This window comes from Amphimedon queenslandica, unplaced genomic scaffold, assembly GCF_000090795.2.
Source record: "Amphimedon queenslandica unplaced genomic scaffold, v1.1 AMPQUscaffold_13096, whole genome shotgun sequence".
Taxonomy (NCBI): Eukaryota; Metazoa; Porifera; class Demospongiae; order Haplosclerida; family Niphatidae; genus Amphimedon; species Amphimedon queenslandica.
The window spans coordinates 36,973-55,841 of NW_003546668.1; the positions used below are offsets into that span (position 1 = coordinate 36,973).

General features: G+C 33.0%; 3 protein-coding genes and 1 long non-coding RNA gene across 4 annotated transcripts; all 4 read right to left on the reverse strand.

Annotated features, from left to right (window-relative positions):
- Window positions 1–2,436: 2,436 nt before the first annotated feature.
- LOC109585256 (uncharacterized) lies at window positions 2,437–2,911 on the reverse strand. The gene is made up of 3 exons (XR_002186403.1): window positions 2,647–2,911; window positions 2,525–2,586; window positions 2,437–2,476 (listed from the first exon to the last, which is right to left on the reverse strand). It is a non-coding gene; the product is annotated as an uncharacterized LOC109585256 (long non-coding RNA).
- Window positions 2,912–4,585: 1,674 nt separating this feature from the next.
- LOC105314127 (uncharacterized) lies at window positions 4,586–8,492 on the reverse strand. The gene is made up of 13 exons (XM_011408095.2): window positions 8,300–8,492; window positions 7,911–8,240; window positions 7,570–7,851; window positions 7,447–7,520; window positions 7,157–7,340; window positions 5,917–6,243; window positions 5,765–5,869; window positions 5,593–5,677; window positions 5,474–5,539; window positions 5,229–5,421; window positions 4,958–5,182; window positions 4,819–4,900; window positions 4,586–4,765 (listed from the first exon to the last, which is right to left on the reverse strand). Exons 1-13 carry the CDS (start codon window positions 8,457–8,459, stop codon window positions 4,734–4,736), a joined length of 2,145 nt encoding a protein of 714 aa, XP_011406397.1. The 5' UTR covers window positions 8,460–8,492; the 3' UTR covers window positions 4,586–4,733.
- On the reverse strand, window positions 8,342–11,200 carry LOC109585253 (uncharacterized). The gene is made up of 10 exons (XM_020001250.1): window positions 10,875–11,200; window positions 10,531–10,808; window positions 10,409–10,488; window positions 10,161–10,353; window positions 9,700–10,110; window positions 9,523–9,645; window positions 9,289–9,473; window positions 9,150–9,197; window positions 8,466–8,681; window positions 8,342–8,413 (listed from the first exon to the last, which is right to left on the reverse strand). The coding sequence occupies exons 3-9, from the start codon at window positions 10,457–10,459 to the stop codon at window positions 8,493–8,495; spliced, it is 1,200 nt and encodes a 399-aa protein (XP_019856809.1). The 5' UTR covers window positions 10,460–10,488; window positions 10,531–10,808; window positions 10,875–11,200; the 3' UTR covers window positions 8,342–8,413; window positions 8,466–8,492.
- A 2,553-nt stretch (window positions 11,201–13,753) lies between these two features.
- On the reverse strand, window positions 13,754–17,790 carry LOC109585261 (uncharacterized serine-rich protein C215.13-like). The gene is made up of 14 exons (XM_020001257.1): window positions 17,530–17,790; window positions 17,078–17,367; window positions 16,697–17,020; window positions 15,817–16,077; window positions 15,696–15,769; window positions 15,437–15,653; window positions 15,081–15,392; window positions 14,935–15,030; window positions 14,811–14,882; window positions 14,643–14,765; window positions 14,487–14,584; window positions 14,284–14,398; window positions 14,146–14,220; window positions 13,754–14,091 (listed from the first exon to the last, which is right to left on the reverse strand). Exons 2-14 carry the CDS (start codon window positions 17,139–17,141, stop codon window positions 13,967–13,969), a joined length of 1,956 nt encoding a protein of 651 aa, XP_019856816.1. The 5' UTR covers window positions 17,142–17,367; window positions 17,530–17,790; the 3' UTR covers window positions 13,754–13,966.
- Between the last annotated feature and the right edge of the window lie 1,079 nt (window positions 17,791–18,869).

The window sequence follows — 18,869 nt, forward strand, 5'->3', positions numbered from 1 at the left end:
ATAGTTTTTTAAAAACTACCAAGGGAACGACAATAGACTTGGTGATAACTACTCTCTCCGCCATCTCTTTACTACTACTGCCTACCCCCTCTCTCCCTCTCACGCACTCTTTAACTAACCAGCCTTTTTCAAAGCTACCAGCTACCAAAATGATCTCTACCGAACCGATATACGACGGTGGATCTATGGAAATATAGCCCGAGATATACGTGATTTTAGTTTTCCTGATACATATTATCAAATCAAATCAAGGCACACTCCGCCGGCTGCTAAGTCACGTGATCGATGACCCATCTCTTGACTTCTTGCAAAAAAGTTGCACGACCTTCTCCTGAGAGAAGGGACAATGTCATGCAACTTATCCTCATCTACCCCTATTCGCCAGCAGCAGTTTGTTTTGCACATCTATCATCATGTGACTGAATGTCACATGATGATTGGGTGTGGTCAATATGATTTCGATCAATCCATAGATATTAGATTAAAATACTCTAATATCTATGATCATAGATATTAAAGTATATCTCTGATTAGAGTTATGGATCAATAACACAACATAACAAGCGTAACAGTGTAAAATATTTCTATAATTGATTTCACCACCTTGCATGCATAGCTGGGCACTTATTAAGACTTATAGAGGTTCTCTCTACTTTCAAATGCTTCTAGAGAAGTCTTTAGACAGTATCTCTGTGTTCTCTTGCTGTTAGAAAGCACATAAGTTTGTCCCATGTGTAAGCCGCCATTTTGTTTGCTGTGGCCACACCCACTAACTAAAACGAACGCTGAGCGTGGGCGGGTGCCTGCTAAGACTAGGGTTGAGCCTATTATTCTCATAAATTTTCCCATTATTCTTTCTGGAAATTCTTAATAATTTCCCCCATTATTCTTTTCATTTTAGCCTATTATTCTCAATTTATTCTCAATAATTTTCTCAAACAATCAATTTTCACCCAAGAATTGCATTCCAGCAGTGTTTTAAAAATAGGTCTTCCAAAAAACACTAGCCAAAAATTTTAAAATTTTCTTCTGCAATCACCATTGACCTCAACTCCACCCATTATTCCACTATTATTCCTATTTCCACCCAATTATTCCAGCATTATTCCTCATATGAGGAAGCCCCTATTATTCCTAAAATTATGCTGGAATAATAGGCTCATCCCTAGCCTAAGACTTGTATACAAACACAAAAATGATTTCACTTTGCTCTTTGGCAAGCTAGGCTGAATATTAGGACCTCTGCACATTTTATTTATAATGAATCATTAATCACTAAAATTATTTCAAATCACCAAACAGTTTCATAATTTGTGATGTTTGTACGTCTGTTATGCCTTGTAATTGTATCATAGGCAGGATTAACATCAACGTTGACATTCACTCTCTGATTATTTTCCACCTCTAAAACTATACAAAAGTGTAATATTTCAACTTTTAAGTTGCTACAAACCTTGTCCATATGCTGGATTATTATTAATCAATTCTGCAATTACTAAATCAACTTAAATTATATAAATTAAAATCTATACATTTCAAACCTTCACTTCTTTTTCTTTGTCTCATGCATAAAGCAACAATAGTGATGAGGACAATGATTAAAATAACACTTATAATAACTGTTCCCACTACTGAACAGATAATAGGCAGCAATTGTACTCGACTACTTTCTGGTGATAACATTGTAGTACTGGTATTAACTGTGAAAATAAACAGAAAATGTAACATTCTGGCAATATCTTTAATAATAAACTTTTAATTGTACATACCTGATATTACAGAAGATGACAGTGGTTCATCCCAAACTAATTTCAAAATGAAAATTATAAATTAAAAAACTCATTTTAATGCCAATCACTATATTACCATTGGTACTGCTAGCAAATGATGCTAAAGATGATGAAGGCAGTACAGGCATAGTGACAATTACAATCTCAACCAGAGTAGGATAGTACACAGCAGGTCCATATAATGATTTGTCACTTATATCATATGCAACTACATTATATACTCCACTGGCTGGTAAAGATATCAGTGTACTATTATTTGTTCCTAATATGGTGAAGGATTCATTATATCCAGTGACAGTGTGTCTAAAAGTAACATGACATCCATCAGCAGTTGATCCTGGTATATATATACATTGTAAAATCACAGATTCATTCCCTTCAGTAGATACTAGCAGATCTTGTACATTATATGTAGCTAAAAAATTATAATAATGTCTCTGTAAAAGTGCATGCTTACAAATAAATTTGATATCCTTATCTTCAGTGATCATCATTAAACTCAATAACTTAAGCACAAGTTGATAGTGTTGAAATGGCAATAAGTTTAGTGCTGAATAGTTTATAGATATACAGTCAATCTCTGTTAAATTCCCATCAAAAAATTGAAAGTTTTCAGAGTGTACATTGTCATCATATGAAACTTCAATTAATATTATTTTATTGCAAAGCAAGGGTGAGCATTTTACCTGTTACCGGTATTTTTAAACATTATGTTAAATTTTATGGTGCCATACTTTGAATAATATAGTGACTTCATCAAATGTTTGAAATATTTTCTGAATTTTCATGCTACAATCTATTAAAAATAAAGTGATTAGTTTCATTATCATTAGCTTAACTCTTGCTTAAAACTTACTTCCATAATTCTCCTTGGTTTTATTATTTGATGTGTATAGACCTTTATGTGCAGTTACACTGACACTAAATGTATCACACTGAGTGAGATTGTAAACTTCAACAATATTTGTATTTGTTGTAATTGTATCTTCAATGGATCTTTCATCATCAAAAATAATGACTTGTATTTCATAACTGACAGGAGATCCAATGGGAATATCATTAGAGAAGTAAACAGGAGGTGACCATGATATGATCAGTGAGTTATTGGAGGAAAAGTTGAAGAGTAGATCTTCAACAGATGATATACCTAATAATTCATAGGATACTAAAAGCATGATTTTATACTAACCTCTTATGGTTAGGTTACAACTTGATATGACACGATTAAAAAGATTAAAAGTAATAACTTCACAACCGATACCCAGTCCATCATTAATAGGTAGTGCCTTCACTGTCAGTACTGATGAGAAGTTAGTATTATTAACAGTGGTAGTAGTGACTGTTATTTGTCTCTGTTGTGCAATGGAGTTAGTTAGTGGAGCACTTTGAATCCACCAATCCAATATATCTCCAGTTCCTTTACAAGTAAATGTTGCTGTTGTAAATGGAAGAACTGTCACTGGCACTGGAGGTACTGTAATGACTAGAAAGAATGAGAATCACAGGAGCTTCTGACATTAAATTTACCAGCTCCATCCACTGACAAAGAGACTATCACAAATAAAAGAAATAATACAGCCACCTCATTGCTTATCATCTTCTTGACTTTATGACTGTTCTTCGAACACTATTGATGACTACACTATATTGTTTTTCCTGTGTTAAAATAATATTGAAAGTTACACGAACTATAGTCCAAAATATATTTGTAGTAGTCTCATGATATCTACTTGTAATAGAGAATTAGACAGAAGTCCTCCTCCACTTCTCTTCTTCCTTTCTCTTTTTCAAAAGCTGAAGCTACAGCATCATAAAAGTTAAGAAATGCTGATGCATCACTCTTTTATCTCATCACTCTACCTCAACTCCCCCCTCCACCTATGATCCTATTGTAAGCTTATGATAACAATTATTGAAAAAAAGTAGAGTACAACTATACCACTCTATGATTATTTTAACGTGACTGTCAGTTGTGTTTTAATTATGAACAATGAACAAGCATTACCTTACCTGACCATGTCCTGCTAATGCAGGGCAAATTTTTCCAAAAATGAAAAGTAAGAATTTTTCAATTTTTATAATTTTTCTGATACATATACATGCTCTTATGTTGTGTTTTAAATTTGAGTTGATTCTGGTCAAAATTGGATTTTTAAAATGAATTTTAAAGGTGCTCCAAATTGGGCCAAAGTCCCTGTGTACAAAAGTGGCTAGGAGAGAATTCTTAATTTTTGCATATACACATTAGCTCAAAATCAAAGACTCCATTACATTTTTATGCATTTAGTTTGACTTAATTCTGAGTCGCTTTCTAAAAAAATAGCCAAAATAAAAAATAGCACACAAAAGTAAAATGATATAATTTTATAGGTCCAGTTCATATTAATTGCTGCTCATTCAATCTGTGATTCAATATTAAGTGTCATATTATTTACAATGTAGATGATGGAGCCACAAATCTCTAATGAATGATTTTTTTAATTAGTTGCTTCTTCAAGGCTCAAGCAGTCTCTATTTATATGTGTACATATTTAAAAGGTTCACTACTACAAAGTGTGTGTGTGTGTGTGTGTGTAAAATACTATAATAATTACTAGCATTTTTTACTTCCTAATAAGGACAATCACTACTACACACGAATAAAATATTTAAAAAAACAGCAACAGCTATTATCAGCTAATAACTAAACGGCACCAAGTAATAATGAAAAGCAGCATTAATTATAAATAATAACAAAGCATCATTAATAATAAAAGCAGCATTAATTGTAAATAATAATAAAAGCAGCACTATAATTAATAACAAAAAGCAGCATTACTGTAACTATAGACCTAATAGCAAAAGCAGCATTATATAACTACACACACTAACTAAGCATTAACTAATAGCAAAAAAGCAGCTACAGAGTTTTAAAATAAACAGTTTCATCATATCTTGTCTTTTTCATTGTCCCTTCTTCTCATCCCCACTTTTGTCTACACGTATCAGTAATAACATGGTACATGCTACTTAAAAAGAGTGTACTTACTTCCAGCTGCCAAGCTACGGTAAGTAGTGGAGGATCCTATAGCTCTAGATAATATGTACGATAACTGACCCTCTTCAGAATCCTATAATGAATGACAACAATATAAAAATTCCTAATAATGATTGTAAAAACTCCTGACCTGATTGATTTCTTGATTTTGATTATTAGCAGGTGGCACAACTCGTAAAACAGGAGGAGCAAGTGTTACTTTCTTTTCTTCAGGACGATTATTTGTTGGAGCCTTGGGTATTAGGACAGTACTGCTAGAAGGAGGGTTCTGGAGACTGTTTTCAGGTTCTTTTTGATGACGAAGTTGAGGAGGGACTTTTATCTCGGGAGTAACAAACTTGGCCTTTTCATCGTTCTACAAATAAAATTTTTAATTTATTACAAAATATAAACATTCTAACCTTTGAGTCTGGGATTAGAGGCTGTTTTTCTGAGACGCTAGCACTTTGTTGTGATGTCATAGTTGAAGAAGCCATAGTGCTTCCACCACCTTTATCAAGTAACGGTTTAGTAGATGCATCCGTATTAGCAGGCGTGTCAGGAGCTGGGGAATTTTCGGGTTTAGGATAATTTCGAGGAGGATGGGGTCGACTCCTAGAATTATTAAAGTAAATTAAAATCAAATGAGTGGCCATTTTGTACATACTCAGAATGTGATTCTGTATCACGTACAGGTACAGAGTGAGGTGCTGGTATATCCACTTCAGTTTCACTAAAAGGAAAGAAACACAAAACAGAACATCATTATTATAAATATACTTGTACCTTTTTTGCTGCTCCAAATCTTCAATTACAATAGTCACATCCTTAGCAGAGTATGTAACTCCTTTGTCACTTACAGTGTATTTACCTTAATAATAATAATAATAATAATAACAATAATAATAATAATAATAGTAATAATAATAAAACCTCATTAAAAACATCAGCCACTCACTTTTTTTAGACTTTATCTTTATTAATACTATTATTACTACAATAATGACAATAGTTGCTACTATTGCCGTTATAACACACACTATTACTATTGAAGTCACTGGAACTATAAAAAATGTAGTCAAATGTACACATAATCATCACATATCTTACTATTAGTAGAAGGAGGATCAGTAGTACTTAATACATCATCTGTACTACAACTGAGATTGAAGTAATTTGTAGATGAGTTATCAATAGTTCTATCTCCATTAAGATAATGAATTTCAACAGTGTAATTGCCTGGTTCAAGTTTTTCTGAACTATTAGCGACAATTAAGCCTTCATCATCACACTTTATTTCTTGTCGAAATGAAAGGTTCTTTTGAGAATCAAGTACTCTCATGACAATGCCCGTTGCTCCGGGCAAAAGTTTTGCCTTTATTTCAAAATATCCTCCATTACAAGAAGAAATTGATAAATTTTGAATTATTTGTAGACCTATAAAAAGTAAATATAATAACACAGTGGTATCATATAACATTATAAACAAGTCATGTAATGAACCATGTCACCACTAGACTAACTGTGACCATTACATCAAAAGTACATGGTGACTATATCTACTGTTCATGTACCAAGCATTTAGCTCCAGCATAGTTTGCATTCACTATTCACACTGATATTCACATAGCACAGTATATTATGGGAAAGTATGTCATATGACCATTGGTATTATCAGCACTGTGCTATATCCCCTATGTACTTCATTATTACTCAGTTTAGCCAAATTAAAGATTACATATACATGTATACACTATATACTATACAGTATATTAGGATGTCATTACTAATATTATTATTATGAGGGAACCACAAGTTTATCTAGTGTCATATGATTATATGACACTAGATAAATTTGTGGTTTTGATGATGCAATAGTATTAAGGAGCTGAGAATAACAGTAAACAAGGTAACAATATTTATATCAAATCTAAAAATAATACATCTAAAAATAATACATCTAAAAATAGTACATCTAAAAATAGAAAATCTATAAATAGTGCATCTAAAAATAGTAAATCTATCATCTAAAAATAGTAAATCTATCATCTAAAAATAGTAAATCTATAAATAGTACATCTAAAAATAGTAAATCTATCATCTAAAAATAGTAAATCTATAAATAGTACATCTAAAAATAGTAAATCTATCATCTAAAAATAGTAAATCTATAAATAGTACATCTAAAAATAGTAAATCTATCATCTAAAAAATAGTAAATCTATAAATAGTACATCTAAAAAATAGTACAAAGGAACAGAATTTAAAACAATTGTAGTAAATATTAATGATTAATGACACAAGTTGCTAATATAAGCAATTCAAGTTGCTAATAGTACTATAAACTTACTAATGTTTATTGATTCCTGTTTGCCTCCAGAAGACAATTTTAAAACACAGTTTTTTGTCCCTCTTAAAAGCGGTATTCTTAGACTATTTGATTTATTAAGAATAACGTTCTTGTGTCCTTTATGCATGCAATCAGATTCCACTTTAATCTTTTGTGGTATTGATAAAGGACGCGAGCGATTAAACTAATAATAATAATAATAATAATAATAATAATAATAATAATAGGAATAATAATAATATTAATAATAATAATAATAATAATAATAATAATAATAATAGAACACTCACTGTTAAGTTAATGATAGCCTCTGCCTGATCATCAACTATTCCTAAGTTTACACTACTTACATTGAATGAAATAACTAAAAGGAAAATGCTATAAAAACAGATTTGTAATCATAAAAAACTTACAGTTTTTAAACGAAACATTGTGCTGCAATGTTTCGCCTGTACCGGCAGGGTTTTTGCCAGTTATAACTACTGTGTAGTTTGCTGCTGGATCAAAATTGCTACCAATTTCATATCCACTAACAACAAATGGTAAAGTATGTACAGTTTCTTCATAGACAGTTTCATTATTAGTATTCTTAATAATGATTAATAGTTCGGTGTCAGTATCGATGATCCCAGTGATCATGATCCCATGGGATGTCACCTTTACTGATACATAGTTCGATAAGTTAACAGGAGGGCCTATTGATAAAACAATAATAATTATAATAATAATAATAGATAGCAATCTTTTTCCTCACCGTTAACTGTAAGGTAGACTGGAGGGAAGCAGACATATGACCCACCAGGGCCACCGCAGTGAGCACATATGTCTATTCTTGTTCCATCTTGTGCAACAGTTAGATTATAAAATTTATATTCTATAACCTTTTGCCTTTCTTCTTCATACAGTAATATCTTACGGTTTGGTCCGTGGCACTGCTTACTGGCCCAACAATCACTTTCAAATGTCCTCAACCTACAGTGGTTACTATAGTCTTTTGGAATTGATGCATAAAAACTAGCATTGCTACTAGCAGTAGCATATACAGTAGCGTTCACAGGAAATGTAAAGTTCTCATACTCGGTTTCTAATCAGTGAAGAACAGGGTGAGCAGTAGAGACATGTTATTGAACAGCGAAAACTTACCACTCTCATTCGCCACTTTCACTGCGTTATATGCATAAGAATGAGATATCCTCTCAGAACAGCTATTGTGCTGACAACCAAATGTAGACACAAAAGAAGGCTGCATCAGTAGCACTAGAAAGCAAAGAGAGACCATCTCGAAAGTCTTCTTCACAGACATTATCACCTTTTGAATTTCTGGGGGTAAATCCCTTCAGCTGAATATGAGGGCGTGGTTGCCAATGCATAGTCTAAAAACATAGATAGGAATAGATAGATAGGATCTACTAGGAGTATCAGTAGGATCAGTATTGAATGTGTTACGTCGCATCAATGGAGTAGTACTATGAAGAGAACCAACAGAGCCAGTGCTAGATGATGGTGATTGGTCTTGAGTTTGTCCCTAATAATCAGAATAATAATTATAATCATGCATAGTTCATGAATCTCATCACAAAGTGCACAACATACAAAATCAATTATGAGAATACAATGTGATATCATAATTCATAGTAGAGGAGTATACAGGTCATGAATCTCATTATAGAGATAAAAAGTAGTACACAATAACAATACTGTACAAAAATAATACCAAGTATTTAAATACTTTTAAAATACTGACATAGTGACTACATACATGTGTAAGTACATGTATCTGTACAGTAACAGTACAGAGTATTTCCTATAATATATCACTAGCAACTTTCATTAAAGGGTGTTTATCATTTGAGTGCATAACATGATAAGCCAACAGTATGTTATTCTTCCTGCTATATGACAGTGTAATTAGTACACGACAGCATTTTCACAGTAAACAACATTATTATGGCTTCACTGTAGTACAAATAATACTGTAGAAAGATAGAATTACCTCTTGTGGTGTAGTGACATGGGAATTATTGTCTTGAACAGGGCGTCTCTATAGTAAACACAATAGAACAGGTGTTCACAGCATTACATATAGCATTTCATTATTATAAAGTATATTGCATCATTCAATAGTAACTTACATTCCTAATAGCTAGTAATTCATCAGTAGAAACATGATAAGGATCCACTATAGTCCCTTGTACTGGTCCACTTGTTGGACCTGAAGACCTTTCATCATTTGACATATCAATAGCTACTGGTCCAATAGGATCATGTATCTCATAATGACTCATCTCTGCTTGTGACTGATGACAGGCAGCACGTTCTATATAACAACAATAATGATATGTGACATTCACAACAATAACAATTACCTGCATTAAGTGTAACTTTGTTCTTATGATTCCTTTTCATCACAACAACCACACACAAAGTGAAGGGTATTATCATTAATACCACACTAGTAATGATATAGACCATTGAGCTGTCACCATTTCCTGAATATAAAACAATTTATTGTGAAATATGTAAGTGTACATGTCAGTCAATACCTGATGTATCATCATTTCCAATAATAACAGTTGGTGATGATGTAATATTAGAAGTTGAGCTACTAATGGCAGTACTATGTACAGTGCTGTAACTGCTGCTGTGGACAATAGAAGGAATAGCAATATTCAATTTCACATCAACTTGTTTAGGTTGTACACAAGTCCATGGAGCAATACTTCCATCATCACTAATGTCATGTGCTGTTACATCATATACTCTACTGGTTGATAATGTTACTATTGTATTGCCTGATCCAGTTACATTAAAGTGTTCATTCCTTCCATTACTAGTATCAGTAAATATCACATGACATCCATCAGCAGTTGATCCTGATACAAACACACACTGTACACTAACTGATCCATTCCCTTCAGTAGATACTAGCACATCTTGTACATCATTATATGTGGCTTAAATTAAGATAGAACATAAGTTAAAGTAATTAAACATAAAAACTTACAAAATGGAACTTTAAAAGAATCTTTATCAGCCTTTATATAAGCTGTATAGTTTGTACATGGTCTTAATCCAGCCATTTTGTATGAAAATATCTCTTCTTTTTCATCTGCTTCAACTTTCTGAGTGCTGTCTTCCATACCTCTAGAAATGACTTCACCAACTATCATATATGTACATGACTGATTGCTGTGAATCTAATAAATTAACATTGACACATATAGTTATGGAAATAATAATAATAAATCTTACCAAACTGTTGAGATTAGCAACAAATGTCTGGTTTGATACATCAAAAGTCATGGTAACATTGTCATAATTAATAGTATGATCTAATCAAAAGCAAAATAATTTCATTTCTTTATTTTACACACCTGCAGTGATGCTAAAAGCATGTCCCCCCCTTGTGATACATATTGTCCAATAGATGCAGTAATATTGACAGCTGTAGCATTAGTACAAGGTAATCCAGTAGTATTCAACCATACACTAGTATCAGTGGTATTAGTAACACTGATACCATTCACTAGTACATTATATGTCGTATAAGCAATGGCTCCTGAAATAACATCATCAGAATAAAAAGAAGGAGGAGACCATGACAATAACTGATTATCATTAGACCATTGTATGTCTTCAACTGGTGATATTCCTAATAGGTAATTAATAATTTATTATTATTAATATACACTTTACTAATCATAATGTATGTACTAACCTCTTATTGTTAGTGTACTAGTGTCAGAGAACACTTGTTCAAGAGGTGGATATGATATTATTTGACAACCAATATGTAATCCATCATTAACAGGTAACCCAGTGATAGTAAGTACTGATGATAAGTTACCAGGACCTCCAGGATCAGTAAAGGATATATCTCTTTGTTTTTTTATAGATTCTGTCAGTGGAGCACTGTGTACTATCCAATTCAGTTCATTGCCAGTTCCTTTACAAGTAAAACTTGCTGTCTCATAAATAGGAACAGTAACAGAAGTAGGACCAACTGTTATAACTAGAAGAATGAAGCACTATGGTGCAATGGACTCGCCTGCTGGAATTCACCTGAGTGATATGTATTACTTGTACTGTGATATTTTAAGCAATTTGAAAAAATATTATTATTATTGACTGCATAGTTATAATGATAATTAAAATAAGCTATGGGTGTGGTCAACAACTAACTAATCATGGCACATGGGTAGGAGAAAGAAGAAAAGCTGAAATTTATTTTAGCATCTGAAGCTCTATTCCAAGAAAGAGTTGGCACAGAAAATTTTTCTAGTTATTTAAAAGAGACTGAGAGAGTTTAGTTGCTCCTGCTTTCCCCAGTGCCGCCTGAAAAATTCTCAAAGAAGCTAATGATCACAAACTTTGAGCAACTGTAACACACAAACAACGAAGTTAGGACAAAATCGTTCTTTTTCTTTTTCGTTAGATGGGATTTTCTACCTCTGAAGCAAATCTCGGCCCTGTAGAGTGAAACACGAGCTCTCACCTGGAGAGAGGTCCCCTGGTTTAGCAGTTCACAGCTTTTGGTGCCACGGGATGCTACAAGAGCATAACTAGATGAAAGAAAGAAACTTTATCTGTTGCTAGAAGAAGAAATAGAGCTCTAGACTGCTCAGACAAAAAGATAATTTTTTTACAAATCAATTAAACTGTGTGGACAGAATGACAGAATGACAACCCAACTGCTTAGTACCCGCCTACGCGAGCGTGGCGAGTCCAATGATATTGAATGAATCACATTGTGTGACATTAGGCACTGTATAATTTGTGTCAGGTATATTTGTATCCAGTATAATATCTCCATCTTCCTCATCAGTGACTAATACTTGATAACTGACAGGTGAGTCAGGAGGAAACCGATAAACAGGAGGTGACCATGTTATTTCAAGAGAGTTACTTGAAGTGAAATTAAATTTTAAATCTTCAACTGGTGAAACATCTAATACACATTACAAAATGTAATGAAGATCATATTAATACAACAAACAAGTGAAACGAGAGGAAAGGAGAGACAGAGAGAGAGAGAGCCATGCATTCATTGAATCACCACATGCATACTGAGCATGCGCATTAGGTACACAGTATATACAGTACACACACATTCACACAATGTAAACAATGATGTCCAGTCACTTCATTACAAAAATACACAGCTGCATTATTATGAATGATTACCTCTTAATTTTAGTATACTATAAGATGTCACTTGTTCAAGAGGTGGATATGATACCACTTGACAGCTAATTTGTAACCCATCATTAACAGGTAACCCAATGATAGTAAATACTGATGATAAGTTACCAGGACCAATGCCAGGATCAGTAAAAGATATATTTCTTTGTTGTTGAATGTCAGGAGTAAATGCTTCAGTGTCTTCACCATTACGTGTTACCCAATTCAATACATTACCATTTCCTTCACAAGTAAATGTTGCTGTTGTAAAAGGAGGAACTGTTACTGGCACTGGATGTACTGTGATGACTAGAAATAAACAATTTACATTATTTTATTAATTATATATTATTACCAGCTCCATCTACTGACAAAAAGATCAAAATGAACAAAATAAAGTATCCTCTTAGATCAAACTTGGCCATCTCTTCAGAAAATGCAACAATGTTATGATTATGTTATTTATGTACATGTATAGGCATTGTTTACATTAGGTTGTGAGCACTTGCACTGAGCAATACAGCAATATCAAAAGCCATACATTCTTAGCAATTGATTGATAAAGTAAACTGTCCTATTAACAGTTGCAATATTCACATAATACTGAAACAGTACAAATAGAATAATCACGACCAGATCAGCATTTCAATGGTACAAGGATATTTCTATATAATAAAATATGATATGGCATTTATTTACATTGTTAGCATGTTTGTCTCTTGCCTCCAGTAACTTAAATTTCATTATCAAAACATTTTACAGTCCACAGCTAACGGACAGTTAAGAGTTATGACACTATAACTACTCCCTTCAGTAGTAGTAGTAGATCATTACCATATATGGTCATTTATTCAAAATTTAAAAATACACTATACATTGTGTATATATCTACTAGTTAGGAAAGGGCGAGTGTGTTATGATAGTAACATTATATTGTGTTTACATTTAATACACTCATGTATTATAACAGTATTATGTGTATTGATAGTATGTCCACTGTATTGTGTACATACTGTACATACTACATACTGTACTGTATATAATGAGTATACACATCATGTTTATATAGTGTTCCCTTATAAGGACAGAAAGAGAGGAAGGAAAGGAGGAGAGGGAGAGACGGTTCTATAATGATACCAGTCACTAGCACATTAAAGTCACAGACACTTTATATTAATGGACTGCCAATGCATTAGGACACCATTATAAGAATTAAAGTATTAGATTTTTATTATGTTTACATTTAATACACTCATGTATTATCACAATATTATGTGTTTCAATAGTATGTATATACTGTTTACGGTACATGTGTCATTATTAGGGAGTTTAGTTAACTAAAGAAAATAAACAGAGCAAAACATTGTAGTTAATTGAAACTAAATCAGTTTATAACTAGTCTATTTTGACTCTTAATTATATAACTAAAACTAATGGGAAAAAGAGAACACGAGACAAATAACCACAACTAAAATAAAGCATCACAAACTTCTGTAAATAAAATAACACTAGTTTAGTTTTGATCATAGCTATGCAATAATAATACACTAATGACAGAAAATAAATAAAATTTAGTAATTATTATATTTATACACAAAGCAAACAGTAAACACAGATTGCTAATATGTCTTAGTTGGGAGATTCCTTTAAATTCTTCAGTTGTTCATTTGAATCCACATTATTAATAATAAATGTAGATCTAACTCCAGTTTCATCATTCAATATCTTAGGACAATTTGTGTCATGATTAGGTACTAAAAATAAACCAAATTTGTAAGTTATAATGAGACATGTAAAGTCTGTCTCACCAACAGTAAGTGGTCCATCATTACATGAAGGGGAAGATGGTGCTGCTGTAAAATCACCTTCCACAGGCTTTTTATCTGCAACACAAAAATGTACACATTCATAAATTATGAAGCAAGTTAGATCTAAATATAATATACCATAATGACTGTGAAACACAGGAACTTTCTTGGAAACAGGTCTTGGAGCGTCAGGCGACACAATAGGATCACGAGTTGTACCGTTACTATCATCCTCAGATCGTATGGCTGGATCCTGTGATAAAATCAAGACAGTACATATAGTAATATTGTAATCTTGGCACAATAGCATACATCTCACAAACAATGACTGTATACTGTACCTTTTGATCTACTTTATCTTCCAATGAAACATTAGTTTTTCGTGTGATTTGTTCCAACCGTATAGAGTCTAATTCTATTCCAGTGTCAACTGAAGGGTCTACATAAATAAACCAAATCAAAATATACGACATTTATGTATTGTTAAGTAGTATAACCTTCTTCGGACTTTCTTTTTTGTTTGTAATAAAGATAAAGTACAGCAAGGACCACAAATATAGCAATGATCAATGTTATAATAGCAGCAGTAGTACCACCACCAATAATATATGCACCAGTATCTAAAAATGCCAATAATTATAATTAATAATATTATTAACAATTACCTTTTGTAGTTCCAGTTGGTTTGTTACTGCTGAATGTAGAGGTTGTTGAATGTGTTGGTGGTGATACTACTTCTATAAATTTGATGTGAAATTAAAATACTAAGTGGGCATGTCAGTCCAATACCTGATGTACTTTCACTTTCAGTTTCAACAGTAACAGATGGTGATGGTATTGGACTTCCAGTAGAGGAAGAGACAGAGCTGACAGTACTACTACCTCCTAATAATAGTACTGAAATAACAATAAACAACTAATAAGACATGTATTACCATTGGAGGAAGTGGCACTAGTTACAAGAGTCACATTAACTTGTTTGGGTTGTACACAAGTGCATCGAGCAATACTTCCATCAGCGTTGATGCTATAAATAGCTATAGCATATACTCCACTGGATGATAGGTTTATTGTTTTATCATCTGATCCTATTATATTAAAGGATTGACTAATTCCAGTTGTAGTGTGTGTAAACATCACGTGACATCCCATAGCAGTTGACATATCTGAATAAATACACTGAGCATTAATTGATCTATCCTCATTTTTATTAATTTCAATATCCTTTACGTCACTATATAAAGGCTCTAATACAAGAAAGTGACAATAAATAATAGAAACAAAAACTTACCAATTGCAATGTTAGCTGTGTCTTCAGTAAAATTAGAAGTGTTCGATACGTTTATACGAGCATCATATGACAGGCAATTCTGTAACCCAGTCATATTATAAGATGTAGATACAATCCCGTTGCTGGGATTTATCGACTGAGGAGGGTAGTTCTTCACATCTCCTTCACTTGTTAGGAGTTGACCAGACACAAGTGTGTCACAGTGTTGTGTGTCGACCTAAAGAGCTACATGAAACTGGATAGAATTGATCATACTTACCAAAATATTCAAAGTGATACTACATTCTGCACCATTCACCAAAGTAGTGTAATTGATAATTTTGATAGTCCTTTCTAAAAGTATTAATCATCATTATAATAATTATAATAATCTAACATACCTCCAATCACATTCTCAAAAAGGACACTGGTTGATGAATGGTATGAACCAATGTAGGCAGTTATATTGACTTCTGTTGGCCTAGTACAGAATGGACGAAGCTGAATACTGGTACTAGTTGTATTTGCCACAATCACTTTTCCATTCACAGTAACATCAAAAGTTTGATTGTTTAAAAGCGCATTTCTTGGACGATAAAACTGGCTTGACCATGTCAATATCCAATCAATAGACAATGAGATATTCTGAGGTGGTGATATCCCTAGTAATTATTGTAATTGACTATTTATCTATTTTTTATTATTACTATCGGTATTATCAAGAATACCTACCCTCTTGTTACTTTAAAAATTAACAAAGGAATAAAAGTTTACTTATTATTATTATCATTATTATTATTATCATCATACTTATGTATTATTAATAATCTCAACAAAGGAATAATTATTATGCATTAAAAATACAAATATAGGGTAGGTTAGGGATACAGATAGGGAAGAAAAATAACGACAGAATATATAGTACCAGTGATAATAAGAAGAAAGAAAGAAAGGAGAGAGGGGAGAAAGAGGGAGAGGGGGAGAGAGAGTGTGTGTGTGAGAAGTGAACAAGAAGAACAAAGATTAAGAATAAAGTTAGAATTAAATACTTAGTGACAGTAATAAAATTAAGAGAGTATTATTATTATTATTATTATATAATATAGGATAAGGACAAAAAAATTCTGAAGGAGGACCTGAAGGGAAAGTAGCTGAGAAGCTACAAGCCAAAATAAACAATAATAAGACATGTTACAATAATAGCATTAGTTGAAAACAGTTAAAAGTAAGTTAAGTTACCAGAAGAAGGACAAGTGGTCTATTATAATAAACCTTGTTTACCTGTTACTGACAATGTAGCAGTCTTAGAGAATGCTTCGTCAAAAGGGCTCTGTGACACAATTTGGCAAGAGATCCCAATCCCTTGACTGATCATATCATAACTAATTTCCAACTCAGTAACATTTATAGTTAGATTTGAGGATAGTAAACGAGAGACGGTACTTCCACCACCAGCATCTGTGAATGTGACACCTTTAAACTGATTATTTGAGTATAATCCTTTTCCATCTATTATCCAGACAAGGTTGCTGCCATTTCCTACGCAAACAAACGTTGGTCTTTCATTGAACTGAACAGTTTTTGACTCGGGCGACTCAAGAAGTTCTAAAAATGAAGGTTATAGATTTATATCTATTCCAGACTTTTAGAATGGTGCCTTACCTGCTCCTTCTGAACATAATAAGCAGAGTCCAAAAACTAAAGCGAGCAACATAATATGATACATATCACTTCGAGGTACTACAAGAGATTGTACAGTCAATTAATATCAAGTGATAACACGCCCACAAGCGTGGGGCCACGCCCCCTCTCTTGAGGTGAGAAAAGCTTGCGCTAGCCGCCCACACATTAGCCACCACATCTCTTGAACATCTATAATGTCTATGATCCAGGTCCGTTTCAGTTAAGTATGCAATGAATGTAAAAACTAGGTTATTGCAGAGTAGGCATAGCTAAGGAATAAGGAGACAGATGATCTAAATAATAATGCTTCAATTGATAATTCAGAACTCAGTTGCAATAATTCAGTGAGACTGAGATGTTGCATTGTGATCATAGTTCTCTCTTGCCACTGAGACCATTCCCAGCCTACAGTCATTAAAACCATAACTTACTGAGTAAAAAGCGGCTCACTGGACTCAGCCTGTGTGTCAACATAGATAAGGCACGAAGTGCCAACTGCCAACCATCATAGCCTGTGATCATGAGATGACGAGACTACCAATGATGCAGCGAAAACACAGATCCGATACTGTGACTCTTTATCATTCTACTACAAGCACTTTTTTGGCCCGAGAGATAGACAGGCTTCTTTCTGCTTCTCGTTTCTTGTACCGGGCTTAAATATGCCACAAAAAACACAACACCACTCATCCGGCAAAATGCAAACACTATTATACTAAGCCCATCCCACTAGCATACCCGGGTAGATCACACCCACGCTGCTAGTCTACAAGAGTAATTTCTACTTTTGTTATTAAATAGTCTATGTGTTATTACCAAACAGTTTCATATATCATTTGCAGTTGTACAGTGCCACTATTTTGTGCTGCTACAGTCTCGTAAGCTGGATTTGTTTCAGTTCTTACTATTGATGGACACTGTCGTTGGAGTTCAACTATTTGTAGGAACAATTTTATTATCATTAAGTAATTTACTCATACCTTGTCCATATGCAAAGTTTTCAACAATAAACACTGAAGCTGTATAAAATTTAAAAAATTAATTGGCAGGTAACTTTACGCAAACTAGATCACCTTTATGTTTTTTCTTTTTCCAAATGATAAAAGTTATCAGTAATATCAAGAGTACAATGAACATTACACAAACTGCTAATGTAACAGTTGATAGAATCAGAGTGGTACTTTCTGACTGATTAGTGGGAAATACTATATTACAGTATCATGTGATTTAGAATAAGTTTTACTATTGTGTAGTCTACCTGTTGAGGTTGCCATTGTTGATAAAGTAAATACACTTGAGACATCAGTCGAGCTCATTACTTGAAATGCAAAAGATATAACGATTAATGTACTGGCATACTTCTTAGTTCTTACCACTGATATGATCAGTACTGTGACTTGATGAATATAAATCTACAGGAACTAATATGGCTAGTTGTTTTGGCTCTACGCAAGATGTTTTAATATCTGTGCCAATAATTTCATATATAGCCACAGTGTAGTATCCGTTGACTAATTGAACTAATAAAGCCTTATTAGCTGTTATGTTAAACGAATCATTCCTTCCACTGGTAGCGTGCGTAAATATCACATGACATCCATCAGCAGTTGATGAAAGTTCATAAACACACTGTATACTAACTGCTCCATTCTCTTTAGTAGATAAAACAACATCTTGTATATTATATGTAGCTAAAAATGAAAAAAATGAAGCACTTTGCTAAAATGTTGACTAGATACCAAGTGTTATATTCTTCATGTCTTCAATTCAT

What these genes read in the sequence shown, in the direction of transcription:
- LOC105314127 (XM_011408095.2), bottom strand. Translation starts at nt 8,459, where the DNA reads ATGTCTGTGAAGAAGACTTTCGAGATGGTCTCTCTTTGCTTTCTAGTG. An exon ending in CTCTAATCCCAGACTCAAAG is followed by an intron (nt 5,183 to 5,228) that starts GTTAGAATGTTT and finishes TTTTATTTGTAG; the next exon opens with AACGATGAAAAGGCCAAGTT. An exon ending in AAAATCAAGAAATCAATCAG is followed by an intron (nt 4,901 to 4,957) that starts GTCAGGAGTTTT and finishes CATTCATTATAG; the next exon opens with GATTCTGAAGAGGGTCAGTT.
- LOC109585261 (XM_020001257.1), bottom strand. Translation starts at nt 17,141, where the DNA reads ATGTATCATATTATGTTGCTCGCTTTAGTTTTTGGACTCTGCTTATTA. An exon ending in TGAAAGTGAAAGTACATCAG is followed by an intron (nt 14,883 to 14,934) that starts GTATTGGACTGA and finishes TCAAATTTATAG; the next exon opens with AAGTAGTATCACCACCAACA. An exon ending in TGATGGACCACTTACTGTTG is followed by an intron (nt 14,092 to 14,145) that starts GTGAGACAGACT and finishes GTTTATTTTTAG; the next exon opens with TACCTAATCATGACACAAAT.
- LOC109585253 (XM_020001250.1), bottom strand. Translation starts at nt 10,459, where the DNA reads ATGACTTTTGATGTATCAAACCAGACATTTGTTGCTAATCTCAACAGT. An exon ending in TTCTTTTAAAGTTCCATTTT is followed by an intron (nt 10,111 to 10,160) that starts GTAAGTTTTTAT and finishes TCTTAATTTAAG; the next exon opens with CCACATATAATGATGTACAA. An exon ending in TGGAAATGATGATACATCAG is followed by an intron (nt 9,646 to 9,699) that starts GTATTGACTGAC and finishes TTTTATATTCAG; the next exon opens with GAAATGGTGACAGCTCAATG.